The following is a 10,787-nucleotide window of genomic DNA, read 5'->3' on the forward strand; positions in this document are numbered from 1 at the left end:
AAGTGGCTTTCAAGCCGCTAATCAAAGCCATTGATTAAAATGTTTACAAACTCTAAAAGCAGTAAGTGAAAAATTGAGGTTAAATGTGGAGAACAGGGCCTGGCAGTGAAAGGGTTAAAAGCACCTTAACCGCTTGAAGACCAGGTGTTTAACCCCCTTCCTGGCCAGGCCATTTGTCAGTGTTCGGCGCTGCAGTACTTTGACTGACATTTATTCCGTCATGCAACGCTGTACTGAAATGAATTTTATACCATTTTTGGGGACAGATAGAGCTTTTTTTTGGTGGTATTTAATCACCACTGGCGTTTATTTTTTACTATAGTCAGGAGAACATTTTTTTTACATTATGTTATAAAACAACTAATATTACCCACTTTTTTGGTAAAATATAAAAGACGGGGGGTCACGTCGGGTAAATAGACACCAGACATGCAAAGCTTAAAAATTGCGCGCACTCGCAAAAAACTAGCATACCCAACATTGGCCACAGGCGACGCTTTAAAAGCTTTTACAGCTCATCAGTTTAGTGTTATCAGTGATTGATGGCCCTAGAACTATTGCTCTCATTCCGACGTTCGCGGCGATATGTAACATATGCGGTGTAATGGACGCAATCGTCGTTTTCGCAGGTATGCGCACCTGACGCATGTTTACATGCGTGTATGTAGGGGTGGGGCAAACAAAACAAATGACAAACGCACTCAACAATTTGTTACCAGTTATACAGTAAGGTGCACACGAAATGGGCTTTGAACAGTAAAACAGTAGAAAGGTATCATGGCACACTCACAAACCAGCATGTAAAACAACTTGTCTCACCACTAAGGTCAATAACAGAGGTTTGGATACACGTCTTCTGCAGAAAATGTGAAAGCCGCACAGCCGCGCCAAGGCATCTCTTATAGTGCGGTCCTAACTCTAAACTATGAGAGTCTCCATCTTGGAGCACATGGGGGCAGAAGATCCCAAATTGGGTGCAGGTTTGTCAGGAGGAAGCCCAGCCTCCTTAATAGGCACAGAAACACACAAGGGATCCCGCACATCCCAATGGCAGCTGAGAACCCCCATGCGTCGCTGCACCAAATCGGTCGGTATGTAGGGGTGGGGACTTTTTTTTAAAAAATTGTTTTTTTAAATTCTTTTTTATGTGTAACTTTAAAAAAATTGGGGGGGGGAAACTTTAAATTTTTTTCCTATTTTTTTTCCCACTTAACTTTATTGCTATCACAGAGGGGGCTGAGAAACCCCTCTATGTGATAGCAAAAGAGGTGACAGGTCATCTTTATGGAGACATCAGGGGTCTCCAAGACCCCTAATGTCACCTAGGACCCCCCTGAAGAAGCTGATGAAGCAGAGATCTGCTTCATCAGCTTCTCTCCAGCATCTGAAGCTGGAGAGTGGCACGAGAATGCGGAAGTGATGTAATATACACCACTTCCGCATTCTGACAGCGGAGAGGGGACCGGAGGGAGATCTTGAACCGACCTCCCTCTGATCCCCTGTGACAGAGGCAGTATGCTGGTCCCGGGCTCACACCGGAGCCCGGCACCAGCTTGACAGCGGGAGGGGGGGAGCCGCATGTCACGGGACCTCATACAAGCGATCCACCGGCTCTATAGCCAGCGGATCGCTTGTATATTAACAGGCATTGCTGCCTGTTTGCAAATAACGGGCGTTTCCCGCTCGCGCGGGCGGATGTAACAGGACGTGTATACACGCCCAGTTACATCCAAGAAGCTCCCGGCCGGCCGTGTATACACATCGGCCGGCTGGGAGGTAGTTAAAGTGCATGTACAGTTGCGGCCAAACGTTTTGAGAATGACACAAATATTCCTTTACACAGAATGTTAAGCTGGCCATACACCTTACAATTATCTGCAGATTTTCTGTGGTCAGATGGGAAAGGTGCAACAGATTCCTCCATCACCACTTACCTGTGTGGATGGAGTAATCTCCACCTGGGCCAATCTGTTGCACTTTTTCCATCTGACCACAGAATATCTGCAGATAATTGTAAGGTGTATGGGCACCTTTAGAATAACAGACTGGACGCTTTAAAAGGAGGGTGATGCTTGAACTCATTGTTCTTCCTCTGTTAACCATGGTTACCTGCAAGGAAACACGAGCAGTCACCATTGCTTTGTACAAAAAGGGATTCACAGGCAAAGATATTGCTGCTACTAAGATTGCACCTAAATCAACCATTTATCGGATCAGCAAAGAACTTCAAGGAGAGAAGTTCAACTGTTGTGAAGAAGGCTTCAGGGTGCCCAAGAAAGTCCAGCAAGCGCCTGGACCTTCTCCTAAAGTTGATTTAGCTGCGGGATCGGGGCACCACCAGTGCAGAACTTGCTCAGGAATGGCAGCAGGCCGGTGTGAGTGCATTTGCACGCACAGTGAGGTGAAGACTTTCGGAGGATGGCTTGGTGTCAAGAAGGGCAGCAAAGAAGCCACTTCTCTCCAGGAAAAACATCAGGGACAGACTGATATTCTGCAAAAGGTACATGGATTGCACTGCTGAGGACTGGGGTAAAGTCATTTTCTCTGATGAATCCCCTTTCTGATTGTATGGGTGTATCCCTAAAATACCTTGTCGGAAAAGAAAAGGTGAGCGCTACCATCAGTCCTGTGTCATGCCAACAGTAAAGCATCCTGAGACCATTCATGTGTGGGGTTGCTTCTCAGCCAAGGGAGTGGGGTGCTACAATTTCCCCTAAGAACACAGCCATGAATAAAGACTAGTACAAAAACATCCTCCAAAAGCAACTTCTCCCAACCATTCAAGAACAGTTTGGTGAGGAACAATGCCTTTTCCAGCATGATGGAGCACCTTGCCATAAGGCAAAAGTGATAATTAAGTGGCTCAGGGAACAAAACATTGACATTTAGGGTCCATGGCCAGGAAACTCCCCAGACCCTAATCCTATTGAGAACTATTGGTCAATCCTCAAGAGGCGGCTGAACAAAAAAACAAAACAAAAATTCTGACAAACTCCAAGCATTGAGTATACAAGAATGGGCTGCCACCAGTCAGGATGTGGCCCAGAAGTTGGTTGACATCATGCCAGGGCGATTTGCAGAGGTCTTGAATAAGAAGGGTCAACACTACTTGTAGAGCTGCAGCTAACGATTATTTTCAAAATCGATTAGTTAGCCGATTATTAAGTTCGATTAATCGGTTAATATTGCATAAACTTAATGTACTTGTCAATAAAAGCCTGACACCTATGAAATGCTTGTAATTATACTTCAGTATAACAGAGTAACATCTGACAGGAAGATCTTAAAACACTGAAGCAGCAGGCTTTGTAAAAATGTATATTTGTGTCATTCTCAAAACTTTTGGCCACAACTGTACAGCCCATCTCCACTTGTTTTTTTCTTTCACAAATCTGTCCACTCCCACCCTTCTGTTAAAAAGGGGGGGAAAAAGCAATAGTCACCTCTTCATGAAGCAGCATTGCCTTCCGCTTCCTCAAGTGTCAGTCCTCTCCTGGGTTGAATGATATCTGGATGTTGGGTGTGACCTGACAACTGATTTTTTTTTAATTACTTCCCCCAAAGGGCTTCCCATTGTACCATGGTGGCAACCTTATTTTGCAAGGAAATCTTCACTATTGCCACCAAAGATGAACTAATCAGAAAGAAAACACTCTGGTGGCTATTTGTTCCAAGTTTGTGAGTTTGGATCATGCAAACTGACAAAAAGAAACAAAGTGTTTCACGTTGGGGGTCACCTAGTGCAGCACAATGGATTATCTTTCTTAAGGCGGCCATACACCTTACAACCATCACCAGACTTTTGTCTTGCGATGGTCGTAAGCTAATTAAAAGCTCGTACGATCTGCCCATCTTGGACAGGCAGATCGTACTTGTGATCATCGAAAGCCTCCGATGACCGCAATGCTGAAGAGGCAGTGCGCGCGTGCGCACACCGGCCCGTTCCGCAATTGTCGAACGAGCAGGCCAGAAACCCGCCGACAATCGTACGATTCTCGGCGGGTTTTCTAGCATGCTGGTTCGAAAAAAGACGCGCGACCGTACAGTAAAAACCCAGCAAAAGCACATTATACAGCGCAATGCAGAATACCGCCAGCTATAGAGGAATACAACAAATCCCAGCAATAGTACATAATAGTTGGCGGCATTCTGCATTGTGCTGTATAATGTACTATTGCTGGGTTTTGTAGTCCTCTATAGCTGGTGGTATTCTGCATTGTGCTGTATAATGTATTATTGCTGGGATTTGTTGTACTCTTCTACAGCTGGTGGTATTCTGCATTGCGTTGTATAATGTATTATTGCTGGGACTTGTAGTCCTCTATACAGCGCAATGCAGAATGTCACCAGCTATAGAGGAGTACAACAAATCCCAGCAATAGTACATTATACAGCACAATGCAGAATGTCACCAGCTATAGAGGAGTACATCTTTATAGATCATTGGTTCGACCTCATCTGGAGTACGCGGTCCAGTTCTGGTCACCAGTACTAAGAAAAGATGTCCTTGAGTTGGAAAAAGTCCAGCGGAGGGCAACCATCTCCCCGCATCCCTGTGCCAATCGTGGATGTGGATGGGCAGGAAATGTGAGGCTGGGAGGAGGTGCGGCGTGTGGAGCGTGGATGTGAGCGGGTCTGACAGCGGCGAGCGAGTCTGGCAGAGGCGAGCGTGAGGTGGGGAGGAGGTGCGGTGCACAGCGTGTGGAGCTGTGAACAGGGCCAACTGATCGGAAGCCGATTAATTGATTATTGAAAAAGTTGACAACTTTTTCAATAATCGATTATAATCGATTATGTCGATTAGTTGTTGCAGCCCTAACTAGAATATAAAAAAAATAATTTGCGATGTAACATTTTTGCATTCATTCGTGTAGGGCTGTAACTTATTTTCATAAATCGAGTAGGTGGTCAATGATTTTTTCGATTAATCTGATAAAAAAAAAAAATACAATCCTTAGACTAAAATAAAAAATACACAATTGCAGTGTTCCAAACAAAGTTTACCTCAGAATAAAACTGCATGCACAATTTCTTGCAATCGCACTGAACTGGAAAGCATGGCATTGTGGTACGGTGCTTTCTAGTGCGGGAGATCACACTGTGGGGTGGGAGGCGCATTTGGGGTGCCATTGAAATGAACGGTACTGCAACGCACTTCCCGCAGCAGAATTTGACAGGCCGCAACTGAAAATAACTTTTTTCGCACCTTACAATTAAAAATAAATAAATAAAAAATTGTATTGTAAGCACATGGCGCTAGAATAGCTTCAGCCAGGAAATGACAGCTGCCAGTGGCAAGATTCCCCAGACGGCAGCTGAATGTAGATACAGCAGATACTGGGAAATAGCCAGCCTGCTATTGGTGGCCATTTCAAATTGCAATAGCCAATAGCAGATCAACCTGCACAGAGCCCATGAAATAAAAACAACATCAGCCTGGTCCCCAAAATATAACACCAAGACACGGATGACTATGCTGGGACTGCACTGACACATGTACAGCTTGGAGCTGGAGGTCAGGCAGCAGCACTGAGGTGATCAGTAACAGGGTCACACCGAGCCATGATCAACTACATAACACAACACACTTACTGTACACCTAAGAGGCAGACACTGCCAGCCTCACAGGGACTTCCATGAACAACCCAGCACCTCATGTATTACCTGTACCGGCGGGCCGCCCCAGGCTCCATCCTTGCCCGCTGCACATTGGACAGCCAGGTCTGGGAACCGGCCAGAAGGCCGCGAGAAGTCACTCACGGCCTAACTGCCACATCATGCAGTAGGGAGGAGAGAGCTGCAGAGCAGCCGCAGCATTGGCGGCGAAGATCGAGCAGGGGCAGTTTGGGGGAGCTCTCCTCACCACTGGGCACCAGTTGCAGGGGTCTGTGTCCCCCCCGCTGAGAGCAGCGGGGATTAGAGGAGACACAGAGCCCGTGAAAGACAAGCTCCCAGTGTAGAGGAGAGAAGCAGACCAACTAATTGATAGTAAGAATCATTGATAACGATTCTCATTATCAATTAGTTGTTTCAGTCCTAGAAGTCAGTGCTCATAATCAGCACACTTGTTCCATGTCAGAGAAAACGTGGCTCAGTTCTTCAGGGGTGTGGCAATTAAACAAAAAAACTTGTCCAAGGACTAAAGCGAGGGCCCAATCTACTTGTCCCTCCTGACAACCTACTTGTCGCGATACAAAAATTATTTTAACTAAAATAACTATTTAACGATGCTAAGAAGTGCTCGCAATGGGCAAGCGAAATTTAAAATCCATAGCGCAGATCTGAGCTGGGCGGCAGTAAGGGGGTACAGATAGTACACTGGGGGAGAGGAAGGACCATTTGCTGAAAGGTAAGTATAGAAAGAGGTGCCAAATTCAAGTTTGTAATTGTATTTTCCCAAAAACCTTAGGAAAGTAAACTTACCCCTTAATGCACATTGTGCGTGTTAGAGAGCGCTGCTATCGGCTACCACAATATGGCACACGGTGGAATAGGGGCAGCACCCAGCGCACACACAATGCCCTATGGGTGCGTTTATTCACATGCAGATGGTGGGGGCGATTTTACATTTTTTTATTTTGCTTTTTCTTACCACTTTTTAATGTTTATTTTCCTTAATTTTTATTCTTTTCTTTTTACTTTTTGTAATTTAAATTTTATTTTTTTTACTTTGTATCAATGTTTTCTTTTTTTTTTTTATAATTGTATTATTTTTTACTTAACCCTTTCGCTGCCAAGGACGTATGGCATACGGACCTACAAAAGTGCTTCCAGACCTAAACCCTCTGTTTTTTTTGCATATATATCTACTGCTTCCCCGCGCGCTCCCGTCCAAAAATGTGAAAAATCTCGGGAGGCCGCAAAGCATCTTGGGGTGGGCGCATGCGCAGTTCACATTTTCGGCTGGGACGCAAGGAGAGACACAAGGTAAGTCTATGGACAGGTGCACCCGCATGCAGACACCGTGGGACAGGAAGTGCCAGCAAGCTCAGAGGAGTCAGCGCTGGATCGGAGACCCGCCGCAGCGCTGGAGGGACAGATGAAAAGGACAGGAAAGAAGAAGAAGATCGGATTAAGAAACATCATTTAAGGTATGTGCTTTAATTAACATTGGGGGGAGGGAAAAAGTTTTTTGACTTTAATGTCACTTTAACTTTACTGCTATCGCACAAGGGCTAACAAGCCCCTATGTGAAAAAGAAATTGAGGATGTGGTGTCCTCAGTTTCTTTTCTATTTTAAAAGGGAAATGTCAGGGGTCTGTTTGGACCCCTAATATCTAGATGTACGGTGTCACCTGAAGCCACGCATGCATGACGTCCTGTAACGTCATGCTCCCCCGCCTCCAAGATGGTGGCACGCATTCACAGAACACGCCGGCGGCCAACATGGCCGTCGCACATTCTCAAACAAATTATTATGTGCCTGAATAGATTTTTCGTATATTCGGACATATAGTAATTCATTCATTTTACGTGTAGTCCAGGTTTTGTGTTCTGTTTTTTTATTTTTACTTTTCTAGATATACTGACTTGAAAAAAAGGGTGACACTTTATTTGTATAGACTCTATTTTAGTTTGACATTTATTGTTTGCCTTCTGTTGTTTTATTTGATAAGAATACTTATATTGTGCCTACAAGTTTAATGCCTTTGAATAAAAGATTTATTTTTATCATACTTTTTAATATGTTTCTTTGCCGCTTGACAAAATTGGAGTCTTTAACCACTTCAAGTCCGCGGTGTTAAACCCCCTTCCCATCCAGGCCCTTTTTCAGTGTTCAGAGCTGCAGTACTTTGACTGACATTTATTCCGTCATGCAACGCTGTACTGAAATGAATTTTATACCATTTTTTAGGGACAGATAGAGCTTTCTTTTGGTGGTATTTAATCACCACTGGGGGTTTTATTTTTTACTATATTAAGGCAAAAGTACCAATTTGTTTTAAAAACAAACTGTTCCCCCTATATTAAATGATAAAACATTTATTATTACCCAATTTTTTGGTAAAATATAAAAGACGGGGTCACGTTGGGTAAAAAGACACCAAACATGTCAAGCCTTAAAATTGCGCGCGCACGCGAAACCTCAAAAAACTACAATACCTAAAATTGGCCACAGGCGACGATTTAAAAAGCTTTTACCGCTCATCAGTTTAGTGTTATCAGTGATTGATGGCCCTAAAATGATTGCTCTCACTGCGACGTTCGCGGCGATATGTAACATGTGTAGCGCAATTGTCATTTTCGCAATGCTGGCGCCGCGAACGCGTATTTACGTTTATATGTGCGTAAATGTGGGGGTGGGGACTTAAAAATTTGTGGGTTTTTTTTACACTTATTGTTATTACATAGGGGGATAACAATCCCCCTATATAATAGCAAAGGCACACAGACAGGTCCTCTTTATGAAGACATTAGTGGTCTCTAAGACCCCTAATGTCACATGGGGACCCCAAAAGAAGCTGATGAAGTACAGATCTGCTTCATCAGCTTCTTCTCTCTGGCTATAGCAGCCAGATGACTGAACTCTGGGCAGGAACACTGGGAGTACAACGCTCCTGTGTCACTGATCATGCAGAGCAGATCGGAGAAAAGTTTTCAGGTGGTGGGGGTCCTCTCCGCACACCTTACAGCAGTCCTGGCCAAATAAGAACGGTGGTGCTCGCAATGACTATCACGGATGGCACCGTGCAAAATACGAAGTAAAAGAAACAGGTCACCAGCACTCGTTTAGAATAAATATGTCCTTTTTTAATGGACAATTGTGTCACTACAATCAACAGAGCCGACGTTTCAGTGCCGCACAGGGTCCCTTCTTCAAGGCACTAAAATTGTGACCAAATTTTAATGCCTTGAAGAAGGGACCCTGTGCGGCCCCGAAACGTCGGCTCTGTTGATTGTAGTGACACAATTGTCCATTAAAAAAGGACATATTTATTCTAAACGAGTGCTGGTGACCTGTTTCTTTTACTTCAGATCGGAGAACAGACGCTCTCCATCCTGAAGTAATTTACCGCGGTCCCGGGTCCCCCAGAAGAGCGGTGGACCACGAAAACCACAGCGGGAGAGGGAGGTGTTCCACAAGAGCTGGAGTTTGGCCCTGCAATAGCCACATTGTAAAAATTTGCATTTAACCGTGCAGCGAGTATCCGCTAAGTGGCAGCCATGAGCCACAGTGCCTTGCGTTGTTTTGCAATTGTACACTCCAAACTTTGGAGTGTACAAACTGTACAGTCTGTTCAAGCCCCTGCACAGCAGGGTGGTGTACTGATCTGCTGTGCAGTCCAATAAGCTGGACAAATTGCAACATAGTTGAATTGTGGTGTGAACCAAGTACACAGAAAACAGTGATTCCCTATGTGCCCCAGGAGTGACTGAATATAGTGTGAACAACGAGCCCTAAGTGGCAGTATATACAGGACGTCCTCTGACGTCATCACCGTAATTTCTGTCACTTTGGAGCATCAGCTCATCTGCATGTCAGCGTTTTCAGAAATACAACGAACAAGTTATGTCTACGGCGCTAACAGCTCTACTATAGGAACCTGCAGAGTCTTTTTTTTTTTTTTGCACTGTTTATGTTCTCATACAAATGTGATCTTAGGTCTGAGAAAGCTGGACACTGATACATGGCGTCATATCACTGCACACGGCAGTATACTTACTCTGCCACACTGTGTTCTTCAGTCCCTTGTCTGTGACAGCCGACATGTTAGCTGCCCTTTCGGACTGAAACTGATGTGACGGCCGTCCACGTCACGCGTCTGCCGCTGTAAAGCTGCAGGCACTAGAAAGGAATCTCAGGGCTGGATGTCGCCATGAGCGATCTCCGACAAAATGGCCGCCGCAAGCTAGGTCTGCCCTTCTTTATTTCCGCACACTGTGAGTTCCACTCACTACAAGTCCTAAGGAGGCAGATCACTCCATTGATTTGATTAGGACGCTAAGTTTTTATCAGCACGTTGGCTTTTTTGTTTCTTTTTTTTCCAGCTCTACATGCAGGTGTAGTGTTTTCTATGGGCCCATGTAATACAGGGTAGCGGCTAGTTCCTATCCCGCAGATTGCCCTGTGATGTCACAGGAAACATGTGACCAGGAAGCAGGAAATAGTAGCCGGGAAACTCTAACGAATAGGAGCTGGGTTGCGACTAGTTCCCATCCTGCAGATTCACCTTGTCAATTCTGAGGATGGGAACTAGCTTGCTCAGTGTGAACTGGCTAGTTCCCATCCCACAGAATAACCTTTTGCCCCCTAGTGGTCAGGTCATGTATAAGGATGGGAACTAGCCAGCTCACTATGAAGGAGCTAGTTCCCATCCTGCTAAATCACCTTTCTTCATTATTACCATATAGGTTATTTAGAAGGATAGGAACTAGACAGATCACTATGAAGGAGCTGTTTCCCATCCTGCTAAATGACCTTTCTTCATTACTACCATACAGGTTATTTAGAAGGATGGGAACTAGACAGGTCACTGTGAAGGAGCCAGTTCCCATCCTGCTAAATCACCTTTCTTCATTATTACCATACAGGTCATATAGAGGGATGGGAACTAGACAGCTCACTATGAAGGAGCTAGTTCTCATCCTGCTAAATCACCTTTCTTCATTATTACCATACAGGTCATATAGAGGGATGGGAACTAGACAGCTCACTATGAAGGAGCTAGTTCTCATCCTGCTAAATCACCTTTCTTCATTATTACCATACAGGTCATATAGAGGGATGGGAACTAGACAGCTCACTATGAAGGAGCTAGTTCTCATCCTGCTAAATCACCTTTCTT

The 10,787-nt window shown here is 44.7% G+C and overlaps 1 protein-coding gene across 1 annotated transcript in view; it reads right to left on the reverse strand.

Annotated features, from left to right (window-relative positions):
- The window catches only part of STXBP3 (syntaxin binding protein 3), a 51,396-nt gene extending 41,681 nt beyond the window's left edge, over positions 1–9,715 (reverse strand). Inside the window, exon 1 of the mRNA XM_018569514.1 lies at positions 9,666–9,715. Coding sequence (XP_018425016.1) covers positions 9,666–9,711 — 46 coding nt within the window. The 5' untranslated portion in view covers positions 9,712–9,715. The remainder of the gene's footprint in view (positions 1–9,665) is intronic.
- Between the last annotated feature and the right edge of the window lie 1,072 nt (positions 9,716–10,787).

The sequence above is a fragment of the Nanorana parkeri genome, unplaced genomic scaffold, assembly GCF_000935625.1.
Source record: "Nanorana parkeri isolate BGI_ZX_2015 unplaced genomic scaffold, ASM93562v1 scaffold1346, whole genome shotgun sequence".
Lineage (NCBI taxonomy): Eukaryota > Metazoa > Chordata > Amphibia > Anura > Dicroglossidae > Nanorana > Nanorana parkeri.